This window comes from Astyanax mexicanus, chromosome 8, assembly GCF_023375975.1.
Source record: "Astyanax mexicanus isolate ESR-SI-001 chromosome 8, AstMex3_surface, whole genome shotgun sequence".
NCBI lineage: Eukaryota > Metazoa > Chordata > Actinopteri > Characiformes > Acestrorhamphidae > Astyanax > Astyanax mexicanus.
Window position 1 is genome coordinate 8,702,060 of NC_064415.1, and position 27,347 is coordinate 8,729,406.

At 38.4% G+C, this 27,347-nt stretch overlaps 1 protein-coding gene across 3 annotated transcripts; it reads right to left on the reverse strand.

Annotated features, from left to right (window-relative positions):
- Window positions 1-240: 240 nt before the first annotated feature.
- ripk1l (receptor (TNFRSF)-interacting serine-threonine kinase 1, like) lies at window positions 241-26,890 on the reverse strand. 3 transcript variants are annotated; one of them, XM_049482061.1, is made up of 12 exons: window positions 25,983-26,131; window positions 23,964-24,844; window positions 23,669-23,836; window positions 16,441-16,594; window positions 14,529-14,666; window positions 12,560-12,797; window positions 11,483-11,632; window positions 9,295-9,371; window positions 8,302-8,377; window positions 5,714-6,316; window positions 5,365-5,508; window positions 241-4,101 (listed from the first exon to the last, which is right to left on the reverse strand). In XM_049482061.1, the coding sequence occupies exons 3-12, from the start codon at window positions 23,827-23,829 to the stop codon at window positions 3,806-3,808; spliced, it is 2,037 nt and encodes a 678-aa protein (XP_049338018.1). In that variant the 5' UTR covers window positions 23,830-23,836; window positions 23,964-24,844; window positions 25,983-26,131; the 3' UTR covers window positions 241-3,805. The 3 variants fall into 3 exon arrangements, with proteins under 3 accessions (XP_049338018.1, XP_049338017.1, XP_007240946.3); XM_049482060.1 differs by having other exon boundaries at window positions 23,964-24,873; window positions 25,162-26,131; XM_007240884.4 differs by lacking the exons at window positions 23,964-24,844; window positions 25,983-26,131 and adding an exon at window positions 26,652-26,890.
- Between the last annotated feature and the right edge of the window lie 457 nt (window positions 26,891-27,347).

The window sequence follows — 27,347 nt, forward strand, 5'->3', positions numbered from 1 at the left end:
ATCTTTTCTTTCGAGAAATTACAGATAAAACCAGAGAGCAGTGAGTACTGTTTCCTACACCTTCAAAAGTTACAGGAAGTACGTCTGGCTGACCCACATGGAAACAGCAGCTTTAGCTTTTAGCTCAGATTAACATGATTAAGGAGTTTCAGAAGAATATAGGGATGTTCTAAAACCCGTCTACTCAGTTCAGTTTACGTCAGGGAGCTCCCTGAACATGAAATATTACAACATCAGTCATTCCGTTTTCATATTTTTAATACATTCACAAATCAAAAAAAAAAAAAGAAGAAGAGGGGGAAAAAAGAAGAAAAGGTGAATAAAACATCTAAATTTATATTAAAAAAAAGCAAAATATGAGGTAAATTATCCAACGACAAATTAAAACCAAAAACATAACAATTGCTAGGCATGCATCAATTTGAGAACTGTAGATTAATGCTAATTTTATTTAAAATTAGCCAATAGCAATTGTGATGTTGCTGAATTGAATCTGACCCTCTGATTTAAAAAGATACATTTATTTTAAATGTTAAAAAAACAAAAACATATATTTTTTTCATTAATAGCTGAAATGTGTTCCTTAGAAGTAACGAAACATACCAGTGCTTTAAAAAAAAATTAAAAACTCTTTTTTTGGTCATTTCTGCCTCTGCAACGACCTCTCAGGTTCAACTGTGCTATAGGCGTGATGGATGTGTTTGTGTAGTTTGGTACGCAAACAAACTACAATATGCAAATCAGTCAATCAATAATATCAATAGTACCGCCCCCCTGCTGACGTCCAATCATCTGCGTCTCACCGCTATCAGAGGCCAACTGCTGCTGCTGCAGCTCAGCCAATCCCTCCTGCCCCACTTCTAAACCCATACATCACCCAGTGCCCCTCCCAAACTACTCCTCCCATTTTTGGACAGATGGAGCTCCAGTGGAGTCCATGCCATCTCGGTCTCTGTCACTTAACAGATACAGATGAACCTGGATACTCCACTGCCTTTTTCTTTTTATTAATCACAGTTTCTGAAAGTGTGGGTCAGTATTTCCACATCACTTAAACAATACATCACTGTCATGTAAAGTCCTTTGATCTTTAACAATCATAATGTGAATAAATGAGGTTTATTGTACTAACAGTAAATGTGCAATATGCATTAAACAAAACTTTGACCGGTGCAAAAGTATGGGCACCCTTATCATTTTATTGATTTGAATACTCCTAACTACTTTTTACTGACTTACTGAAGCACAAAATTGTTTTGGTAACCTCATTGAGCTTTGAACCTCATAGCCAGGTGTATCCAATCATGAGAAAAAGTATTTAAGGCGGCCAATTGCAAGTTGTTCTCCTATTTGAATCTCCTCTGAAGAGTGGCGTCATGGGCTCATCAAAACAACTCTCAAATGATCTAAAAACAACGACTGTTCAACATAGTTGTTCAGGGGAAGGATACAAAAAGTTGTCTCAGAGATTTAACCTGTCAGTTTCCACTGTGAGGAACATAGTAAGGAAATGGAAGAGCACAGGGACAGTTCTTGTTAAGCCCAGAAGTGGCAGGCCAAGAAAAATATCAGAAAGGCAGAGAAGAAGAATGGTGAGAACAGTCAAGGACAATCCACAGACCACCTCCAAAGAGCTGCAGCATCATCTTGCTGCAGATGGTGTCACTGTGCATCGGTCAACAATACAGCGCACTTTGCACAAGGAGAAGCTGTATGGGAGAGTGGTGCGAAAGAAGCCATTTCTGCAAGCACGCCACAAACAGAGTCAACTGAGGTATGCAAAAGCACACTTTAAACCAAAAATACTCTGTTTGTGGCGGGCTTGCACTGTAGTTTCTCTACAGTGAAACTGTATAGAACAGCAACATTACGTATAATGTGATTTGATTGTTAAATGTCCAGTGTACATTCACAATTTGAGATTTCTCGCTTTATCACTCTGTTCACTCTCTTAAAAATGCTGAAAAAATAACAAATATAAAAAATAAACATAACAGTTCACAAGCAGGGCTCCAGACTAACATTTTCACACTGGACCCAGAACCCGTCCCAAAAAAACCCCCAAAATACTGTTGTGTTGGAGCTGCAGTGTATACCTTGGAAGTTGCAGTTGGGCATGACATCACACTGCGTTTACTGCGTTCCGGTTAAACAATCAGATATGGGCTTTTATAACCAAATTTAAGGCATGCTAATTTACCGTCCCGAAATCATCCTGAAAGAGATTTAAGAGGTTTAAGCTATATGGCACTTTTATATGTCTGTCATAACAACTTACCAAACCTATATAAACATTTATTAAACAAATGTCAGTTGTCATAAATGCAGCTTTTTGCCAATCATTGACTGTTACCACTGACTGAATACAGGAATGATAAAACAGCCCCGCCCGCCCATTCACCATCTCACTGTCTTGTATATACTGTCTGTCCACACTGTTTACCCTGTGCTAATATTGACATACAGCTCTGAAAAAAAGAGAGCTCTTAAAAATGATGAGTTTCTTTGATTTTACCAAATTGAAAACCTCTGGAATATAATCAAGAGGAAGATGGATGATCACAAGCCATCAAACCAAACTGAACTGCTTGAATTTCCGCACCAGGAGTAAAGGCATAAAGTTATCCAAAAGCAGTGTGTAAGACTGGTGGAGGAGAACATGATGCCAAGATGCATGAAAACTGTGATTAAAATCCAGGGTTATTCCACCAAATATTGACCAAAATGTATGTATGTGTGTATGTATCTATATATATATTTTTTTTTTTCTTCAATGTTCATTTTTAGTAAAACATGTACCTATAAATAGCAAAATCTGAGAAACTGATTCAGAAACTGAAGTGGTCTCTTAATTGTTTCCAGAGCTGTATATATTTTTTTCTGGTAGAAACCTTATTCTGCTTTACTGGAAGAAGGCGGAGCTACACTTAAGAATGGAGTGATTGACAGCATTGACTGGAACAGACCAGTTGTCTGTATTATTACATGGAGTAGCTGAGTCACAGTTAAATCATCAGTCAACTAAAAGTTGTGTTGATCACAGTTTTTTTTTTGGTAAGTCTGATGCTAGCATAATATAGCCAATGTGATCTAGTTAGCTGTTAGCCAGCCAGCTAATGTTAGGTGTAAAGGTGTAGTTAGATGTGCTGTACAGGAAAAACTAATACCCAATCCATATTCATATGAACTCCCCCCATCACTAGTAATGACCCCAACACTAAAAGGGAAAAGAGCACCAGCGCACACCTCCTACATTGTGATACATTGTGAAGTCTCAGAGACTCCGCCTCTTTTCCATCCGCATCATTGGGTAGCCAACAGTGGCTTGGAGGAACGTGCAGCATCCCAGTTCTGATCTGATCAACATTATTAAAGAAATTATATGAGAAGAGAGGACCATCTACCATCTACCATTCAAAGGAAGCATGGCCAATTTGGCTCTCTCGGACTCCGGCTGCTGATGCTGAAGCACTTAGTCTGCTGGACCACTGGAAGTCCCCGGTACTGTGATTTGATGGCAATGTAAAAGCTTTGGTATTAAAATACATGGATTTACTAGACAAACTGATTCTTCTTCTTTGCTTCTGGTCCTTTTTTACGCCATGTTTAAACTCAATGAAGGCTTGGTCTTAGACAAGGGTCTTACCAAATGAGTAGGACATCTGTGTAATAAGTGTACATAAAACAGATCAACACAAGCCAGAAACAAAAGACCCCCGATATTTCTTAAAAAAAAAAAACAACAACTAATGACCACATCTCCATCCTAAGGCACTAATGAACCACATTTCCTGCTGGTAGAGTTTTAAAGAACGGTGTTATCCTGAGATTTGAGCAGCAACTTAAGGATCACGTCACCTTTGCCACATTTCTCCAGGGCTCGGCACAGTTTCCCCACGGTGCAGCCGCTAAACCCCTCCTTCATCTTCCAGCGCTCCAGCATCTGATGGACCTTCTCGCTCAGGCCGTCGCGGTCGTAATCGTGCTCGATTTCGTCAATCTCCATCTGCGTCAGGTCCAGTCTCCTGGCACAGGCCTTCCACTTCAAACCCACGTTCTCCTGAACCAGATCCAGTTGATCCTTAGTGACAGTGTGGTCCTCTGGAGACAGGAAACACACAGAGATAAAGGCGAGGGAAGGGTTATTACTGTCCTAAGCCTAAGCCCAAACCTAAGCCTAAACCTAAGTCTATTTGAATAGGATTAGTCTTACCTGGAGAGGTGTAGTTACTGTAGTAAATTTACTACAGGATGTAGAGGAAGATTTTTTTTTTAAGACTGATTAGAAGACTGGTAAAGACATCTAATTGTAAATGACTGAGATGGGAGCAGCTACTCGATTTACGCACTTCTCGATTGCCACCCCCAAAGATGTTAATCCAACATGATGATAACCAGTCTTATAGTGTACTTCTAGCAATAATGATTTTTTTTGGGGGAAAAATAGCAGCAACATGTTCATAATACATATGGAGGCTATCAGCTGCGCTACACAATGATTGACTTATCACATCCTAATAGGACTAATTTAATATAATTTGCTACTTTATCATATGTTTCACACTATAAGATGCACCAGATTATAAATTGCACTATCAATAACCATCTATTATAATTATATTATAATAATTATATAATATATATATAATGCAGAATTATAAGGTGCATTATGCGACACTAGTAGGGAACAGGGGTGTCATGTTTTCTTCCTATTTCAGTGGGTCTTATTGCTGGGTGGTGCTGGTAGGGTAGATTAACTAATTAAGTAAAGCTAAGCTAAGTAAACAAAACTGTAATTCTTAAAAAAATACTTTTTTAAAATCTACACAGATTTCTCTTTTGAAAACAGTTTATTTGGGAGATTAAAGCGCTTCTATTTATTTACAGTAAGCTTAGATTCACAATTTTCTCCAGCACTAAGGTTGGAGCATTAGCATTTGTGAATAACTGTTAGCGCTTAGCATGGTTAGCAGGTAATGCTAATATTGCTCCAGCAGTTATAACCATGGTTAGAAGCAGACGTCAGGCTGATAATACTTACCTCTGAACAGCGAATAAATCTAGCACTTAGCACGGTTAGCGGGCAATGCTAATATTGCTCCAGCAGTGCTGGCCGGGCTTAGCAGCAGGCTACATGCTGATAATACTAATCTCTAAACAGCAAAATAGCTAGTGCTTAGCAGCTAATGCTAATGCTACTCCAGCCCCTGTGCTGAAGAACTAAACTGAAACTCCTGTATAACGCTGTACTTTAGCGGAATGGCTTTACTGCTCCTCAATACCTAACAAGGAAAATTCATAGGAATGTTGACCTCAGATGGTATGACAGGATTATGATGATGAATTGATAATAAACAGGCTTACCATACTTCTGCAGCAGCTCTTTACACTTGTTGACGGGGGATGAACTGGCCATGGAGTTGAGAGAGCTTTCAGGATTACGGAAGTTCATCGTGTTGTTGTTCCCGATTTGGATCCCGCTGGCTTGAGTGATGTACAGTGATGGCCCTACAAAAAGAGACAAAGTAACAAAGGGTTTAAAAGGGTTTAAAAGGGCACGGGACTGTCTGTATACTGTATGTGCCAAAAATCTTTAAAAAAACAGACTTTGATTAAAAAAAAATGTTATGATGAAACTGGCACTCATCAGGAAGGAAGAGCAAGAGTTATCTTGAATTAAACTTTTGACTGGTATCTCTTGATCTAGATTTACCTGTTTCTGGCTGTGGGCATATTACAGGTGAGCTAACACGCAGACCAGCGCATGATTCCTTAGGGGTAGATTCGGACATCGGGTGCGGTGCCACCCCGGGCCAGGACTGCAGGCGGTTGAACTGCGGGTGCTGGCGCTGGTAGGGGTCGTAATGATGTGGATACGGGCCGGACATCTGATTCTCGTAATGAGGTCTGTGCTGACCCTCAAAAGGACCCGGAACTGACGGCTGCATCCAGGCTTCCTCCGGAGCGCTCGGCTGAGGGCTGGGTTTGGTCCAAGACTGGACCGAGGACACCTGCTGGGGAAGATCTCCAGCCTGCCTGTGATTGGCCACGGCCTGCGAGGACTGAGTGGAGTAGCTGTAGGGGCTGAGGTCGGGCGGCTCCGTTCGGGTGTAGCTGCCCCACTTGTGGTAGTTGAACTCCTGGGCTAGTTTCTGGTCCAGGTTGGGCGGGCTGCACGGAGCTGCGTCCACCTGAAGGCTCTCTGCTGAAAACAGGCTGAGGTCCTCGATGCTGGCCTCCACCGGCCCCAGATCTGAACTCCGCAGGGGGGTGGGAGAGTCTCTGGTGCTCTGCGGATAGGATGGGGGCTCCAGTCCTGTAGCATGAAGATTTAACATTAATTATATGGCATATATTTGTGCTGATTTAGAAAGTTTTTAAGTTTCCTTAAAAGAAATCTCTGCATTAAAAACATCTTAACATGGAAAATATATATATTTATACACAGGGGTTGGACAATGAAACTGAAACACCTGGTTTTAGACCACAATAATTTACTGTGGTGACGGACAGTTCTGGTGGAAACAGGAGAGTTGAGGTGCACATTGAATTTAGTGATGGGACGATACACTTTTTTCAGCTCCGATCCGATACCGATATAAAACTGATATAAGATTGCCGATACTGATACAAATACCGATACTTTTAGTTTATTAATAGTACTATGATTAAGGTTAAATAATGAGGCTGAAACAGACCACACAGCCCTTTTAAGAGTATCCACAGGTGCATTTAATGTAAATGCATTCAAAAGTCATTTATTTGACACACTTCATACGCAATTACACAATAGTTTCCTTTCAAATAAAATGTTTGAATTTTTATTAAATATAAAAAAAGTAAAATATTAAATACGTTAAATATTAAATTCAGGGCATTTTTTGCAACGGTTGTGCAGGAGACTTTTATTTTGACAGGTAGCATAGAGGATTAGCTGCAATAGCTAACGGCTAACTGGCGATGCTAACTGTATTTCCGAGCTAAATGAATCACTGTTTTTTAATAACAGATTGACTTCTTAGTGCTGGTTAGGGTTGGTAGGATCTGTGGTTTGATATTAGATGTGGATTATGGCTGTAGTTCACTTAAGATAGTTATTTATTACATTCACAATGCCGGAATGATTTTGCTAGCTAGGCTAACAGACTGCAGATCTTAATGGAGATGGCTAACGGCTAAGTGGCAATGCTAACTGTATTTCTGAACTAAATTAATGACTGTTTTTTAATAACAGATGGGTGTGTTTGTGCTGGTTAGTGTTTGTAGATGCTGTGGTTTTATAGGATATGTGGATTATGAATATAGTTTACTCCAGTCTGTAGTTCATACCTTCACAACACCGAAATGCAGCTGCTGTCAGTTCAGTGCTAGCTAGGCTAACAGACTGCTGGTGTTAATCTGTTTACCTCTCAGACGCTGACTTTACGTGTACCGTTCTGCTGTACAGCGTTTCCAAAGTGAAAACTCTCCAGATAATGGACTTTTTTTGTAGATAAACAGCTAAAGTTACTCAGTCAGCCGCAGACTGAAGCTGCTGGGGGTTCAGGGTAAACTGTTAAACTGGAATCCTGATCAGGGATGCGTTTTGTGTTAACGTTATGGCGGATTTATTGTTCAGCTCAAGCTTTGGACTGGAATATGGATCGGTAAGTGGATCGGCAGCGCCCGCCCGATATCCGATTCGTCGGATTACGTCAATATCGGCCCCGATACCGATATTGTATCGGATCGGTCCCATCTCTAATTGAATTCTGTCATGATTTGATCAGCCGAGGTTTTATGTTTTTTTGGATACAATCCGGGTTAGCACCCGAACATCCCTTTCAGACAGCTTCCTCTTACAGTGTCCACAGTTAATCCTGTTGGATGTGGTTGGTCCTTCTTGGTGGTATTCTGACATTACCCTGGATACCGTGGCTCTTGATGCATCACAAAGACTTGCTGTCTTGGTCACAGATGCGCCAGCAAGATGTGCACCAACAATTTGTCCTCTTTTGAACTCTGGTATGTCACCCATAATGTTGTGTGCATTGTAATATTTAGAGCAGAACTGTGCTCTTACCCTGCTAATTGAACCTTCACACTCTGCTCTTACTGGTGCAATGTGCAATTAATGAAGATTGGCCACCAGGCTGCTCCAATTTAGCCATGAAACCTCCCACACTAAAATGACAGGAGTTTCAGTTTCATTATCCAACCCCTGTATATATATATATATATATATATATGTAAAACTAAAGACATCAAATTGATCATTTACATGTCAGTAGTACAGGAGTGTTGTTAAGAAGTTAAGAGCACCTGCATTAGCCGGCGGCAGCTCCGTTGACAAGGCCTTCATCTTCTCTACCAGATCTGAAGGTCCTTCATATAAATCCTGCATTAAATCATTATGAGAGAAATATGAGCAAATGAAAATGATATAAATATTTTCTTTTTCAATGATTTTGATTTATTAAAAACATTATATTATCACATTTCCATTTTTTTTTATCTAACTTGAGGTTTGATTTCTACTTTTTATTTTTTTGATTAATTATTCAATCTCTACTATGAATTAATTAATTATTCAGTGACCACTACAAATATTCAGTCACTGTTACAGGTAACTCAGTGTCTACTATGAATTATTCAGTATTTATTATGAAGGATTAAGCATTTTCTATTAATCATTCTTCAAAATAAGTTATACAGGCGTTTCAGTTTAGTTCTCCAGCACCGGGGCTGGAGTAGCATTAGCATTAGCTGCTAAACACTAGCTTTTTCACTGTTTAGAGGTCAGTATTATCAGCCTGTAGCCTGCTTCTAACCATGGTTATCATTGCTGGAGCAGTATTAGCATTGCCCAGTAAATGCGCTAAGCGCCAACTCTTTTGCCGTTCAGAGGGGAGGATTATAGGCTTGTAGCCTGCTGCTAACCCCGGGCCAGCACTGCTGGAGCAATATTAGCATTGCCCGCTAACCGTGCTAAATAAGAGTCATTATGTAGAAACTGCTATGAACTATTCAGTAACTAATATAAAGAAAAAATATATATTTTTTATTAATTATTTAAAATCTACTATAAATTACTATGATTAAAACATCAGAAACTGCTATAAATGATTTAGTACACACTAAGCACCAAGTTAACTACCGTTTACTATTGTAAATTATTCTTAGTACATAATATAAACGATCATATCATTATTCAGTAACACCTGGAAACACTGTATGTACATTCTGAGAGCATTCAGATCCTTACAGAGTTTATGTGCTATATTTTTTAAAATTCACAATAAGATTCACACGTACCATTAGACCATGCAGATCCTTCTCCACATCCGTCTCCAGCTTCTCCCTGTAGACTGGCAAGAATGAATTATAGCTTTCTGTGTGAGAGAGAGAGAGAGAGAGAGAGAGAGAGAGAGAGAGAGAGAGAGAGAGAGATGGTGAGAGACAAAATATTTACACAGTTGCCACACCCTGAGAAACCTGAGCCCCACACTGCACTAAACCACCTACATATCACTATATACATTATTACAAACACTATATGTACATTCATTTATTACTCTTTTTCATATATTGAAATGTATTTACTATCCTTCAATTTTGTCATAATTTGATTATTATTTTTTGTTGAATTGTTTGCTTTGGCAACAGTTGTTATTTGCAATTCATGCCAATAAGAAATTTAGGAAGGAGAGAGAGGGAGGGAGGGAGAGAAAGAGAGAAGAGAGAGAGAGGGAGGGAGGGAGAGAGAGAAAGGGAGAGAGGGAGGGAGGGAGAGAGAGAGAGAGGGAGGGAGAGAGAGAAAGGGAGAGAGGGAGGGAGAGAGAGAGAGAGAGGGAGGAAGGCAGGAAGAGAGAGAGAGAGAGAGAGAGAGAGAGAGAAAGCACCCTGAGAAACCAAAGCCCCACCCTACACTAAACCACCCTACTTATATAACTATATATTGTTATTACATTAAATATATGTACATTAATTTACTACTCTTTTCATGTATTGTAATTTATTTATTATCCTTCACTTTTGTCCAAATTTGATTATTATATTTTTATATTTGTTGAATTGTTTGCTTTGGTCACAGTTGTTATTTGCAATTTATGCCAATAAAGCTATTTGACTTTGAATTTAAGAAAGAGAGGGAGGGAGGGAGGGAGAGAGAGAGAGAGAGAGAGAGAGAGGGAGAGAGAAAGGGAAATAGAGAAAACACCCTGAGAAACCAAAGCCCCACCCTACACTAAACCACCCTACTTATATAACGATATATTGTTATTACATTAAATGTATCTACATTAATTTATTACTTTGATTATTATATATTTTTAATTGTTTGCTTTGGCCACAGTTGTTATTTGCAATTCATGCCAATAAAGCTATTTGAATTTGAATTTCAGAAAGAGAGAGAGAGAGGGAGGGAGGGACGGAGGGAGGGAGAGGGGGAGGGGGAGAGAGAGGGAGGAGGGAGGGAGCGAGAGAGAGAGAAAAAGAGAGAGAGACAAAGAGAAAGAGAGGGAGCGAGAGAGAGAGAAAAAGAGAGAGAGACAAAGAGAGAGAGAGAGAGAGAGAGAGAGAGAGAGAGAGAGAGAGAGAGAGAGAGAGAGAGAGGGATTATTATTATAATTCATATAATTTTTGAATTGTTTGCTTTGGCCACAGTTGTTATTTGCAATTCATGCCAATAAAGCTATTTTAATTCAAATTTAAGAAAGAGAGAGAGGGAGGGAGAGAGAGAGAGCGGGAGCAAGGGAGAGAGGAAGGGAGGAAGGGAGAGAGAGAGAGAGGGAGAGAGAGAAAAAGAGAGAGAGACAAAGAGAGAGAGAGAGAAAGAAAGAGAGAGAGAGATAGAGAGAGAGAAAGAAAGGGGGAGAGAGAGAGAGAGAGAGAGGGAGGGGGAGAGAGAGATTTATTGATCCTTTATTAAATTTCACAGCAGCAGCAAATTGTAGTTTTGTAGTTGCTATTTTTTTTTTTACACACTGGTGAAGGAAGCGTTAAAATAAATAAAATCTGTGAAACAACTGATTCTGTATTTGATTATTTTGTTAAATTTCATCCAACATTTCATTTCTGAGCATCTTTCTTTATTTGATTTTTTTTCCTACATTGTAGATTAATATTAAAGACATGAATACTATTAATTACACATAAGGAATTAGGTAGTAAACACTAAAAAAGTGTTTTTCCTCCACATTAATCTCCTGATCTAAACCTGATGAACTGAGATGGAGGTGATTTGAGGTGATTTAATTGGGATGAGCTGGAGCTTCATAGTGGAAAAGCAGTAACTATTGTTCAGCACCTCCAGGAACTCCTTCCTTCAAGATGCTGAGAAAAAACTATTCCCTTATGAAGACACTGAGATTAAAATACCACCAAGATCTGTGTGCAGATCTGTCCTCAAATATAAATGCGATAATTATTTTAGAAGGATCTACAGTATAAAACATATTCTTTGGTTTGTTTGAGCGCACTCAGATTTCCCTCCTCCAAACACCTTTAAAGGTGGGTCGTTTCTGAGGGTCCTGGTCCCAGCAGGCTTTCATGAGGCGGGTGATCTCTGGCGGTGCATCATCTGGAATGAGCTGCTCATCGGGGCGGTCTCCCTGACGCACACACTGACAGATCTGATCTTCACTTCTTGCATCTGAGAGAGAGAAAAGAGATAAGCCAGTCAAACTGTGATGCAACTCCAGATTAACAACCAGCACTAAAACAGATACATGCACACAAAGTGCTGCACAGAACTACACTAAACACTCTCTCTATCAGCAAAAATAAAAATCAATGTAACACAAAAGGCCTATTAACACATGCTGTATTATTTTTTTTATGTTTACCTATTGTCTCTTAATTTAGCTAGACCAATTTAGCTAGACCAATTGTCCCACCCATTCAGCTGCTCCTCTCCTAGCTGTATATCCCCCATTACTACTTATGCCCCAACACCAGGAGGGTGAAGGCCAGCACACGCCTCCTTCGTTACATGTGAAGTCAGACTCTGCCTCTTTTTTAACTGCTGCTGATGCTGTAGCATTACCGAGTAGCATCACAGCGCTAACGCTCGGAGGAATAAGCAGTGACTCGGTTCTGATAGCTCACAGATGCAGCCTTCTGCTGATCCACATCACCCTATAGGAGTGATGAGGGGAAAGGGCACCATCTACTGTACCCACCCAGAGAGAAAGCAAGGCGAAGTCTTGTTAAGTTTGCGTTATATCATTTTGTCAATTAAAACTCTAGTTTTCAAGCCATTTTCATTTTTGACGTTTTTTTTTTTATTTTATTTTTAAATCTCGTCTCGTCTCGTTCTCGTGAACCCATTATCGTGTCTCGTCTTGTCTCGTCTCGTGATATTAGTGTCTCGTCACACCCCTAGTTTTGTGTTGTGTTTACTTGCATGTATTTTAGCGGAAACATTTTTAGCCAATCATGCTTCTCTGTTCACTGTGATCTTTACTGTATAAACATAAATAAAAGAGTCAGTCATGTCTCTGGCTCAGTATAAACCGTGTGAAACATTAATAAGCATGGGTAATACTGTATTATGCTGTAAAACAGGTGCTGCACTGACTCTCGTACGGTTCCTGGCTGGTGAGGACGACCCAGACGACGATGGCGAAGCTGTAGACGTCAGATTTTTCACTAGAGCGAGTGTGAACGCTCTCCAGGTGTTCGGGAGCCATGTAGCACAGCGTCCCGGCTGCTCGCACCGACGACTTCCTGTTCACACCCAGCCGGCTCTGTCTGCGGGACTCGTCCCGGGTCAGCTTACTCCACGTCTGATGAGTGGCCAGACCAAGATCTGCAATCTGAATAAAAAAATAAAAAAATAAATAAAAAACACAAGATTTTAGCCTATTATAATTCCTTATATACAATAGAGCTGAAACATTTGGCTTAATATGCTGCTGGATATTCTGTCTGAATCCCAAATACCTCTTTACTCCCTATATAGTGAACAACATACATCTACATAAAAGTTCTATACATACAGCTCTGAAGAAAATTCAATAAAATAAGAGATCACTTAAAATGATGAGTTTCTTTGATTTGACCAAATTGAAAACCTCTGGAATATAATCAAGCCATCAAACCAAACTGAAGTGCTTGAATGTTTGCACCAGGAGTAAAGCAGCATAACGTTATCCAAAAGCAGTGTGTAAGACTGGTGGAGGAGAACATGATGCCAAGATAAATAAAAACTGTGATTAAAACCCACCAGGGTTATTCCACCAAATATTGATAACTTGTTTTCTTTGCATTATTTGAGGTCTGAAAGCTCTGCATCTTTTTTTTGTTTTTTCAGCCATTTCTTATTTTCTGTAAATAAATGCTCTAAATGACAATATTTTTATTAGGAATTTGGGATACATGCTGTCTGTAGTTTATAGAATAAAACAACACTGTTCATTTTAGTCAGAAATCATAGCAAAAATCATAGAAATTGATTCAAAAACTTAATTTTGTACAGAGCTGTACATACTACCAGATTTCAAATAGTCACATATGACTAAATATACAGTAAGTACTATTAGTCAGTGGCTCAATCAGATGTCAGGTGTCAACTTGCTAAATCATATAGATATGAGTCACTTTTATATGTGGTCCTAAACCAGATAGGTATACGATCCATGGACATGCGACATGAATGTGAATGGTCAAATCGGGATTCATGCGTCTTTTTGCTTTTTTACACATGCGCTACGTGCTCTAAACCCATACATCACCCAGATAGGCTAAAAACAGTGGGTTTAGTGCCAATTTATAGAGCTTGGTCACTATTATGCAAATAAGCTGTTGTTGGCCACACCATGGTTTAGATCTCCTTTTAGTTTTTTATTTCCTTTTTTTATTTGTTTCCTTATTTTACTTTTTTTTTTTATTAAATAGTCTTGTATTATTGCTTTTTAACTTCTTTTTTTTATTACTATTTTTTAAATATTATTATTGCTTTTATTTTTTTTTTAGTTCATGTTTTTATTTGTATTTTATTGTATTATGTAAAAGTTATTTTTAGCTAATTTTAACAAATTTTTGTTGTATTAGTTTTATTTTCTTCCGATCCTTTTAATTTTCTTTATCAATTAAACCATACTTTATATTATAATATATTATAATCATTAAAACAGGTCTAACAATGTCCATGCCATTTACACTGAAGTTATAAAGCATGTGGGCTATTTAATTATATACACTGCAAAGAGGAGGAGGTGGAAAATTATGTTTTCAGTACACAAACCCACACATTCAGCATTTGTGAAACTCATATAAGTAAATGAAATACAAAACAAGGATGTAGGAGTTTAAAATGAACAGATCTGTATTTTCACTTTAACTGTACAAAGTTTGGGTATTTCATCATTTTAAAGACTACAGAAAAGCTGATACAGCACAATGTCCTATAATATCATCAGCGGTGAGTCATACATCTGAATGGATGAGTTTCTGTTTCATAATGACATAAACCATAAGCCAGAACTTTGGAGGTTTCATATAATTAAAATGTGACTTTACTGATTTTATTTTAGATGTTTCTGTACCTTCACGTGGAAATGCTCGTCCACTAAGATGTTCTCCGGCTTCAGATCCTTGTGAATGACTTGGTTGTTGGTTAGATAAACCATTCCCTCCAAGATCTCCAGAATGATCCTTCCTTTGATGGATATGGGAACACTGACCTGCAAATATTACAAAATAAAGCATTCTTACACAATATGACAATTATATCAGGAGAAAATGTACTGTATTAATTGTATACTGTATTAAATCACATTTACACTGGGAAAGGTATACATACTGTAGGTATATCATAATTCGCTGTTTTTGGAAATTCAGTGTACAATAAGTAAGTTTCTAATGAACTCCTATATGCAGAACTGGTACATGTTCATAAATTGATATCTGATAGTCTATAATAAATTATTTTAATCTGTTTCTTAGGGTCAAACAAAGTGTGTTTTTATGGTTGATTTGAATTTAAATTTGTTAGCACTTAAACATTTTAACAGATAAACATATTGGCAAATATTTAAAGATTAAAATATATATATATATATATATATATATATATATATATATATATATATATATATATATATATATATATATATATATATTTTTTTTTTTTTTTTTTTTTTTTGATTTATGTGGTCATATGTTACGATTTTAGTGGAACACTGCTTTACTGATCAATCTCATTACATGTTTTTCGATTATTTCAATTGATGTGATGGGTGGTGATGCACCACAGGCTGCCAGCAGGGGGGCATAGAGTTGGATCTTAAAACTCCAACTCTCAGAATCCCCGGCGGTGATTAGCGTCAACCAGCTGCACCTGTGCAGCACTGTATATAAACCTCCGTCAAACCAATCTCTGTCGCACCTTTGTAGAGGAGTGACCGGTAACAGTGGGTTTAAGAATAGAAAAGAAAAGAAAAGAAGATCTCAAAAAAAGATCTCAAAAGAAGCTAAAGAGATCTGAAAAGAAAGCCCATTTTTGAGTTTGGTTGTTTTTTTAGTTTGGTTTATTTAAAGCTGAAAGCTGTTTTTTGTTGGTACATACCATTTTGTGTCATTTTCCTTGTTCTGTTTCCTGCCTTTTTTCACATATATATAAATAATTAAATTAAATAATATATACACAAAGATAATAACTATATGAATTTTACAGAAATGTATCATTCATAATAAAATAAAATCTAAATGTGTGCTATGTTTTAGTGATTTATTATTTTAACCATGAATGTTTTATATGATCCTTCAGTCAAACTTTATTTGTCTTCATTTAGCACTAGCTAGCCATAATTTAAGCACATTTATTTCTACATTATTATTATTTTAAAAGTATTAATAGAACTAATTAATTAATAATAATACAACTATATCCATATATGTAAGCAAATTAATTAAATAATATGTACACATAAAAATTAATTATATTAATTATATAAATCTTACTATCTGCTCTGCACTTGGATCCATCACACCTACCTCAATCGTTACAATTGAGTTCCAAAAATGAGCAGAAACGTGTCTTCAATAAAAAAATAATAATAATAATAATTTTATAATGTGTGCTATGACATAGTCATTTATTATTTTAACCATTTGTGCTTTATATGGTCCATTAGTCAAACTTTATTTGTCTTAATTTAGCACTAGCCAACCATATTTTAAGACTAAAAAGAGGGGTTTTCTGGGGTCAGTTTATTTTTTTGATCTCAGCAATATATTTAAACGTATTGTATAATACTCACACTGAATTCACATTAAGCACAAACAGTATAATGTGAACCAACTACACGTTTCTGTGACGTATCCACTCACATGACTCAGGTGGGTTAAAGGCAGGGAAACCCACTATTGCGCAAGACTTCTGTCCTCCAGCACTGAAGATCAGCTGGGAAAACCCCAACCTTTAAGTGATAAAAAAAACGAGTGTAGTGTTCTCACCCTCTCCAGCATGGCCAGCAGATTGCCTCGAGGAATCAGCTCCATCACCAGAGAGTAATCTCCATCCTCCAGAATCACCCCCAGCAGCTTCACCACGCGCTCGTGGTTCAGCCGGCTCATCAGACTGCCCTCTTCCAGCAGAGACGGCTTCTGCCTTCAAATACAGAACCAGAACCAGTCCAAAATTATATTAAAATGTCATAAAACTATGAAGAAAGACATATGGAATTATTTTATGAAGAAAAAGTGTTAAACAAACCAGAAAAATGTTTTATATTTTAGATTACTCAAAGTAGCACCGCTTCATATTTTCTCAGTCACCTTTATAAGGTTTATGAGTCACCTGGAATTCAGGCTTTCAGTTAACAGCTGTGCTGAACTCGTCAAGTTTTAGTTTACTCGTAAGTTTTAATTACTTAAATTTCTTGTCTCTTAATAAAGTGTTTGAGAGCATCAGTTGTAAAATGGTGGTCTTTATCTATCTTTGACAGTATTGTGTAAAATAAGATTTTTTAAATTGATGTTTCATTTCATGATGTCTCTTAATATTAAACTCCTTAATTACGGTAACTATTAGACTCTTTGGCCTGTTTTTCTGCACTACAACTGCGCACCCTCTCCGCTTTTAGACTCTTTGGCCCATTTTTCTGCTCTACAACTGAGAATTTTCTCCGCTTTTTGACTCTTTGGCCCGTTTTTCTGCGCTACAACTGCGCACCCTCTCCCCTTTTAGACTCTTTGGCCTTTTTTTCTGCACTACAACTGAGCACTCTCTCTGCTTTTAGACTCTGTGGCCCGTTCTTCTGCGTTACAACTGCGCACTCTCTCCCCTTTTAGACTCTTTGGCCCATTTTTCTGCGCTACAACTACACTCTCGCCGCATTTAAACTCTTTGGCCAGTTTTTGACACCTAGCATTCGAACTTTGAATCTCACATTATAAAAACCTGCTTAACAGCGGGCCAACTTTCATTCTATTTCTAAAATACCTCGCGGGCCGCTTCAAAAAAAGGAAACGGGCCGCAAATGGCCCGCAGGCCGTAGTTTGGACACCCCTGATCTAAGCGGTGTATTACGGTAGCTGCATGCATGTAGCAGCGGAGCTAGAGGAGCTAAATAAACATAATTTAACCAGGTCTAATCAACACACACATACCCCAGAAACATACAAATGTGTATCTGTAAAACAGTGTAATATTTTAGAAATATTTGTTCTATAAAATAAGCAAACGGTTATTAAAATGTCACCACAAAAGTCCTAAAGTCTAAGAAAGCGGCATGTGCCGCCAACCCCCACCAGAGGGCCCGGACACTGCAGCAGAAGAGCTGGAGGATCTGGGGCAAAAAAACTCCAAGTCCCAGAATCCCCAGCAGTAATTAGTGCCAATCAGGCTCAGCTGTGAACACAGCTTAAAAACCCCAGCCAAACCTCAGTTCAACATCACACCTTTGTAGAGGGGTGACCGGTAACAGTGGGTAAAGAAGAAAAAAAAAAAAAAAAACAAGATCCTAAAAGAAACAAAGGCTCACAAAAAATAAGAGATCTTAAAAGAAGTCACAAAAAAGAGAGAGAAAAGATCTCAGTGTTTTTCTAAGTTTTGGTTTTCAAGAAGCCTTTCCTAAGTTTCTTTCTCCTTCTCCTTTCCTTTGTTTGGGCCATGCCGTGTGGCAGCAGATCCTTTGTTTGATTTTCCCGCCCTTTTTCTCCACTGCCACATTAAAGGCCCTCTACACACTCTAAGTAGTGCAGTGGTAGCACACCTGTCTGCAGTTCCAAAGGTTGGGAGTTCAAACCCCGGTTCAAGCACACCATCCCAGATCCATCAAACCATTTACACAGACACACAAGTAATATCAAATTTATTGATAAATAATACAACTCTGCATTTTTGAGTCCTAGTTGACGGACTGATTTTATGACCTAGTCCATACAAAATATGTTTTAAGCTATTGTATTTTATTGTATATTACATTATTTCATATATTCAGCTACATTTAAAATATCTTTGATATTCTTAGATACAGTCAATAAATAATGTAAACATGTAACATAATGTGAAAATCTAAGTGAATGTGTATGGAATGAGGATGCTTGTGGACTGTTTTTTTTCCCACAAAAAAAAAAAACTTTATGGTTGTATACATGAGTTCATCCTGGGTCTATCTGGGACTTCATTCTCATGCTTGGCCCTACAATGCCGCAACATTGAGGAGGTAGATATAATATGACAGTTCTGTCAAACAAATGCGACATTTAACCTGCAGAACATATTATGAATAGTAAGCTAAGAGTCAGTTTGAGATAATTTTGGATTCAGACAGATCAAGTTGAAGCTCTAAAATGAACCAGATTAAACAAATCACAGCAAAAAACTGTCTTTTTCCTTGAGGCTGTTCCATATTTTTGGATGAAAAAGAAGATGTACCGCTAAAGTGCAGTGATTATTTTTGGCAGATGCATGCAGACCGATGCGCTTCCTTATAAACACAGTTTGGCGTGTTAGTGATTTGCTGAAACCGATACATGCACAGGCGCAGGGTTTGTTTTTTTTGTTGGGGGCCAGAAGGAGAAATATATTTGAAGTCACGGGCCAAAGACTCTGTAATAAAACAAATAATGAAATATACCACTTTAAATAATACTTTTTCCTGATTACTTTCAGCGCACCCTCTCCGCTTCTCTTTGGCCCGTTTTTCTGTGCTACAAATGCACACTCTCTCCGCTTTTAGACGCTTTGGCCCGTTTTTCTGCGCTATAACTGTGCACTCTCTCCGCTTTTAGATGCTTTGGTCCGTTTTTTTTGGCTATAACTGTGCACTCTCTCCGCTTTTAGACTCTTTGGCCCGTTTTCCTGCGCTAGAACTGCGCACCCCCTCCGCTTTTAGACTCTTTGGCCCGTTTTCCTGCGCTAGAACTGCGCACCCTCTCCGCTTTTAGAGGCTTTGGCCCGTTTTTCTGCGCTATAACTGTGCACTCTCTCCGCATTTAGACGCTTTGGCCCGTTTTTCTGCGCTATAACTGTGCACTCTCTCCGCATTTAGACGCTTTGGCCCGTTTTTCTGCGCTATAACTGTGCACTCTCTCCGCTTTTAGACGCTTTGGTCCATTTTTCTGCGCTATAACTGCGCACTCTCTTCGCTTTTAGACTCTTTGGCCCGTTTTCCTGCGCTAGAACTGCGCACCCTCTCCGCTTTTAGACTCTTTGGCCCGTTTTCCTGCGCCAGAACTGCGCACCCTCTCAGCTTTTAGAGGCTTTGGCCAGTTTTTCTGCGCTATAACTGTGCACTCTCTCCGCTTTTAGGCTCTTTGGCCCGTTTTTCTGCGCTATAACTGCGCACTCTCTTCGCTTTTAGACTCTTTGGCCCGATTTCCTGCACTAGAACTGCGCACCCTCTCTGCTTTTAGACTCTTTGGCCCGTTTTTCTATGCTATAACTGCGCACTCTCTCCGCTTTTAGACTCTTTGGCCCGATTTCCTGTGCTATAACTTCTCACTCTCTACGCTTTTAGACTATTTGGCCCGTTTTTCAGATGTGCAAAATGCACACACTGCTTGTCTAAACTCCTATTATAGATCAGTAGAACTGTGTTCTCTCTAATGATGGAGCTCCATCCATCATACTTTAGGATGTGATTAGTTGAGGAGTTGGGGATGATGATGATCATCCAACTTCCAGAGCTCATTACCAGTCTTGTAGCTATAAATGCAATAAAGTCCTCACGGCAACACTTCTAAAAACTCTAGTAGAAAGTGTTCTCTGGACAGTAGAGACAGTTACTCCAACAATAATAGGATAAACTCTTTATTAAAACCCTTAATTCAGGAAGAAACAAATTCCCCAGTGTCCCAACACTTTTATTCATAATAAAAGTAATTCAAACATCAAAATAAGCTGAACTGCTTGAATTTTAAAGGCATAAAGTTATCCAAAAGCAGTGTGTAAGACTGGTGGAGGAGAACATGATGCCAAGATGCATAAAAACTGTGATTAAAAACAAGTTTTATTCCACCAAATATTAATTTCTGAACTCTTAAACTTTATGAATATTAACTTGTTTTCTTTGCATTATTTAAGGTCTGAAAGCTCTGCATCTGCAAATAAATGCTCTAAATGACAATATTTTTATGTTTGTAGTTTATAAAATAAAACAAACATGTTAATTTTACTCAAACATAAACCTATAAATAGAAAAATCAGAGAAACTGGTTCAGAAACTAAAGTGTTCTCTTATTTTTTTCCAAAATTTTAGTACACTTAGTAGTTTTGTTGGAAATTCCTGACTCTACTCTAAATGAAAGCGATAATAACGCAGCGCTGTGACGCAGATCATGCTCTGTGTTCCCCTCCCCTCGCGCTGGAACTCATCCGGACACTGTTTTATTTATCAGTTGTTTGAGGAACAGTGAGAAACCACAGCAGCTCAGCGCTCAATAAAAGGGAAGGCGCAGAAACAGACAGAGGCTGCTGACTGCTGTGAAGTAACAATTTCACAAGGTGTTTATGACGTCTATTAATAGGATTAAGCATTCATAGGAACTCACAGGAACAGTGTAGAAAACCCAGCATGCAGCAAAACATGAGCGGCTTTCAGAAGGTTTCCACAGTACTGGGCATTGTGGGTAATGCCGCAGACTAGAGCAGTCATGTGAGACAATGCATCAGGTCAGTGTGCTTAAAAACAGACATAATAAAGACCTTAAAACACCATGAAAACCAATGAGATTCTACACAGAACATTTCTTTGCTATATTCTTGAAAAAGCTTGCAAATACTAAACACAGGATTCTAGGTCACAGGACTTGAGAAATGTACTGTTATCCTTTAATTTTCCCAAAAATCGACAGTGCGCCTTTTAATACAGTGCGTCTTATGTATGAATTTAACCAGTCAGGTATTAAGGAGCAGTAAAGCTACTCCACCAAATTGCAGTATTATACAAGAGTTTCAGTTTAGTTCTCCAGCACAGAGACTGGAGCAGTATTAGAATTAGCATTAGCATTAACCGCTAACTGCTATATCCCTGTTCCCCTATAATACCAGGAGTATTATAGGCCTGTAGCCTGCTCCTAACCCTGGCTAGCACTGTTGGAGCAGCATTAGCATTCACCCGCTAGCTGCTATTTACCCATTCAGAGGTGAGTGTTACCAGCCTGTAGCCTGCTCCTAACCCCCGCTAGCACTGTTGGAGCAGTTAGACGCTAATGCTAATGCTCCAGCCTTAGTGCTGGAGAAATTTGGGAATCTTAAGCTTACTGTAAATAAAAAGAAGTGCTTTACTTTTTATTTTCAGGAGAGAAATCTGGGTAGAATTTCATCCAGTGCTCGTTTGACTTTAAGCGAAAGTCTTCTTTTATTACAGTTTTGTTTACTTAGCTTAGCTCTACTTAACTTAGTTTGCTACCCCGCCTCCCCATCACCACCCAGTGGCGAGACCTGCTGAGTGTCTCTTAAAATGCGCCTTATGTATGAAAACAGACCAGAAAATAGACGTTCATTGTGCACTTTTTAATACAAAAAATATGAGAAGTATGAGAAATGTGGGTTAAGAGGTAAGCAATGCAGTGGCATTATCAGTACTGGGGTGAATGATGTCACATTCAACTTCTGAGTAAATCGGTGGATCGGTGGCTTAGTGGTTAGTACTAAACGCTGGGGTCCTGAGTTCAAGTCCTTATCTGGGTGGAGTTTCCATGTTCTCCTTGTGTCTGCGGGGGTTTCCCCTGGGGTCTCCGGTTTCCTCCCACAGTCCAAAAACATGGAGTTTAGGTAAATTTGTTATTCTAAACTTGTGTGTGATTGTATACCCAGATATGGACTGTCAACTCCTCAGTGCCTGATGCAGTTCTCCAGGTGGACGGTCATTTCCGGTTGAGAGTACGCTGTGCGTGATTGGCTGCCACTTCTCACCAGTGTGTGCAATGTAACTGTAAGCATCCTTAAGTGCCTTGAGTGCTATATAAGTGTAATTGTAAGTAAGTAAATCAAGGTTAGACCAGCTTAGGGCTGGGCAAATAATCGAAAATTAGTTTAAATAAACATTCAGAACATCTAACCGACGTGTTCTTTTCCATTATGAGCATGCATGATTGTATATCTCTTAATACTTTTTACTAATTCTGTAAATACATTCCATAAATATTATATATGATATGACATATTATATAAGACATGGAATTACATAGTAAACAGTAAAAAAAGTGTTGGTCCTCCACAATCCCCTGATCTAAACCTGATCTAAACCTGATGAACTGAGATGGTGATTTGAGGTGATTTGAAATGAGCTGGAGCTTTTTGAAGTTATTGTTCAGCACCTCCAGGAACTCCTTCCTTCAAGACGCTGAGAAAACTATTCCAGGTGACTCTCCCTCATGAAGACACTGAGATTAAAATTAAAACCAAGAGTCTGCAGATCTGTCCTCAAAGATAAACGTGATATTTATTCAGAAGGATCTAAAGTATAAAACGTATTCTGTTTTGTTTAACATTTTTTGTTTACAGAATAATTATGCATGTGTTCCTTATATTATTCAATTTACAGTGTGAAAAAAAATATATATATTTTCTTTTTTTTTTAACAACATAATCCTGTGTAAGTACCCCTCCAGTCTATGATGTAGAAGCAAAATGGAGAAAAACTGAGCAATTTTTCAACTTGTACTAAAAAGAATTTGTGTTGGACGTAGGGGTGGGCGATATGGCTCTAAAATAATATCACGATATTTCAGGGTATTTTTGCAATAACGATATATTTGGCGATATAGGAAAACTAAAATAATAGTATAACAGAATAATCATAATGTGGCAAAATAAATAATATGGCATAAAATAATATAATGCAGCAAATAATATTGCAGAATATTTAGTGCATGCATATAAACTGCAAACTAAAACAATTATACAATAAATACACCTAAAGCTTCCCAGTAAATAATAGACTACTTTTAAGACAGAACAGCCCTATTATCACAATACGGATTTTTAATATCATGATATTTTTGTATCACGATATATTGTATACGATATAATATTGCCCACCCCTAGTTGGACGTTCACTAAACATTATTGAAGTCAAATGTTTAATCAAGTATTAATAAATGATTTAAGATATAATATACACTGTTACTGATGTCAGGTACAGGATTTTAGATAATCGATGTATCGAGTGTTTTTGAGAACTGGGTGAATTATGAACACCTTCCTAAAGAACACCAACCCAATAACACTCACTCATTTCGAGGTGGTCCCGTGTACACGGTCTTCTGCACCACCTGGCCCAGGGTTTTGTGGTAGCACAGGTAAACCTCTCCAAAGCCTCCATAGTCCAGCCGCTTCTTCCTGATCAAGTCCGAGGACTTCATGTAAATGTCCAAGCTCGATCCTGTAGCCATGCTGTGGCTGTTTAAGATAAGATTACAAGATAAAAATGTATTATCGTCCTGAAACTGTTCAAAATATTAAACTAATGCACATATTCTTTTTTTATAGTGTTCATATTCTGTATCTATCTATAACACTAGCCCACCTGAGGAGTTGTGTAACCTGACACCACTGAGGAAGTGATTTACACTGCTAACACACACAGCACAAAGACCCTCTAAACCAACTTTAGGAGTGTCCTAACACTTCCGACACAAACAAATCTCCACCAAAAGCCTTCTAAACCAACTTTAGTAATATACTAACACTTCTGACACAGACAAACCTCCACAAAACACCAACAGTATAAACCAAACGCCTTCTAAACCAACTTTAGTAATATACTAACACTTCTGACACAATCAATACTCCACCAAACACCGACTAACACATATCCAACAACCAGGACCAGTATCACACGACCAAGCCTCCACAAAACACCTACTAACACAAGCCACAACAACTAAGGACTCTTTAACCAACACAAACACCTTCGGAACCAACTTCAGACATGTCCTAACATTTCTGACAAGACCTTACTTCCACCAAACACTTATTACCACAGCCTAATGCCTAAAACCAACACGTAACACCTACTGAACCAATTTTAGCTATGTCCTAAGACTTCTGACACTGCAAACAACTCCACCTAACACCAACTAACACATCCTCCAACACCTAAACACAACAGCAAAACTTGAACTGAATCGACTTTAGAAATGTCCTAAAACTTTTGACACTGCCAAAACCTCTATCAAACACCTAAATTCAACACCAAAACCATCTGAACCAACTTTAGGAATGTCCTTACACTTCTGACACTGAACAAACCTTCAAAACACAAAACACAAACATGAACAATATCTGAACACTTCTTGACACAATCAAACCTCCACCAAACACCTACTAACACAAACCAAACACCTTCGTAATCAACTTAATATTAATATCCTAACACCTTTGACACAACCAAACCTCCACAAAACACTTACTAACACACACTCAACAACCAGCACCTGTACTAAGACCCTCTAAATTACGTTTATTAACATCTTAACACTTCTGACACAACCAAACCTTCACAAAACACCAACTAGCACACATCCCAACACCTAAAACCAGCATCACAACCTTCTGAACCAACTTAATAGTAATATCCTAACACTTCTGACACAACCAACCTCCACAAAACACCTACTAACACAAACCAAACGCTTTAACCAACTTAATTGTAATATCCTAACACTTTTGACACATCCAAACCTTCACAAAACACCAACATACACACACCCATCAACCAGCACCAGTACCAAAACCATCTAAATTACCGTTATTAATATCCTAACACTTCTGACACAGCCAAACCTCCACAAAATACCAACAGTATAAACCAAACGCCTTCTAAACCAACTTTAGCAATGTAGCAAAGCAACTTTTACTATTTCTGACAAAAAACTCCACCAAACCTCTATCAAACACCAGCTAACACCTTGCCCCTGGAACCAACACCAGCTACACCACATTTAGTAATATCCTAACACTTCTGACAGAAACCAACCTCCACCAAACACCTACTAACCAAACGTCTTCTGAAGCAACTTTAGTAATATTCTAACACAACCAAACCTTCACAAAACACCAACTAACACACATCCTGACACCTAAAACCAACCTCAACAGCCTCTGAACCTACTTTAGGAATATCCTAACACTTCTGACATGAACAAACCTCCACAAAACACCAACTAACACATCCAACAACCAGCACTAATACTAAGACCCTCTAAATCACCTTTACTAACATTCTAACACTTCTGACACACCCAAACCTTCCCAAAACACCAACTAGCACACATCCCAACACCTAAAACAAGCATCGCAACCTTCTGAACCAACCTAATAGTAATATACTAACACTTTTGACACATCCAAACCTCCACCAAACACCAGCAACACAAACCATACACCTTCTAAACCAACTTGCAATGTAGCAAAGCAACTTTTACTACTGACACAAAAAACCTCCACCAAACCTCTATCAAACACTTGCTAACACCTTGCTCCTAGAACCAACACCAGCTAAACCAAAATTAGTAATATCCTAAAACTTTTGACACAACCAAACCTCACCATCACACACTTAACAACCAGCCACAGTACTAAGACCCTCTAAATTACGTTTACTAACATCCTAACACTTCTGACACAACCAACCCTTCACAAAACACCAACCAACACAAACCAAATGCCTTCTAAACCAACTTTAGTAACATCCTAACACTTCTGACACAACCAAACCTTCACAAAACACCAACCAACACAAACCAAATGCCTTCTAAACCAACTTTAGTAACATCCTAACACTTCTGACACAACCAAACCTTCACAAAACACCAACCAACACAAACCAAATGCCTTCTAAACCAACTTTAGTAACATCCTAACACTTCTGACACAACCAAACCTTCCCAAAACACCAACTAGCACACATCCCAACACCTAAAACCAGCATCACAACCTTCTGAACCAACTTAATAGTAATATCCTAACACTTTTGACACAACCAAACCTCCACAAAACACCTAAAATCAACACCAAAACAACTTAAGAAACACGTTTTACTAACACAGCACAACCACAACCAGCACCAGCCCCAGTACCACTCTAAAACACTTCCAGTAATGTCCTAACACGTCTGACACTGCCAAACCTCCACCACACATCTCCTAACACACCCAGTATCTACAATCTACAGATGAATCAGTGTTACTGTGTACAGAGAGCAGTAAGTTACCGGGCTGAAGATCTGAATGTAGCTGTGGATCTTCAGTAACTCCAGCTGAAGCTCATGTTCTCCTGCTGCTGCTCCTCCGGCCGGGTGTTCAGTAGTAAAATCTCGGTATATAATCAGCATAAAGTGTAAAATAATAATAATAATAATAATCAGACTGTGTGTTTCACTCACCCTGATCTACATTCCTCTGAGTTCCTGAGGAAGCTGTGTGTGTGTGTGTGTTCCGGGTTCACACACACACACACTGCAGAACTGAAAGTAAGAAAAACCCCCTTCAGACCAAACTAATCACCACCAGAGACCAGACTAGTGCTTCACACACTCACACACCTACAGTACAATAATAATAATAATAATAATAATAATAATAATAATAATAATAATAATAATAATAATAATAATAATAATAATAATAACTAGAAAGGGAAACTTTGAGTTGGCTTGGAAAAATGCCAAAAAGTCCAAAAATTATTTTGCTGAAATTGTGGAATTCTAATAATTTTGTCGGATATATTAGTTTCCAAAAACATTAGTTAAAAGCTAAAGTCCAAAAACGTTTGACTAAACTTTGGCTAATTAAGCAGTGTCCAAAAACAGTAAGCTAAACTTTGGCTAATAGAGCAGTGTCAAAAACATTTGGCTAAATGCTAAAGTCCAAAAAACCTTTGACTAAATGCTAAAGTCCAAAAACCTTTG

What these genes read in the sequence shown, in the direction of transcription:
- ripk1l (XM_007240884.4), bottom strand. Translation starts at nt 23,829, where the DNA reads ATGGCTACAGGATCGAGCTTGGACATTTACATGAAGTCCTCGGACTTG. An exon ending in CAGCCAGGAACCGTACGAGA is followed by an intron (nt 11,633 to 12,559) that starts GTCAGTGCAGCA and finishes TCTCTCTCTCAG; the next exon opens with ATGCAAGAAGTGAAGATCAG. An exon ending in GCTGCCGCCGGCTAATGCAG is followed by an intron (nt 6,317 to 8,301) that starts GTGCTCTTAACT and finishes TTCATGCTACAG; the next exon opens with GACTGGAGCCCCCATCCTAT.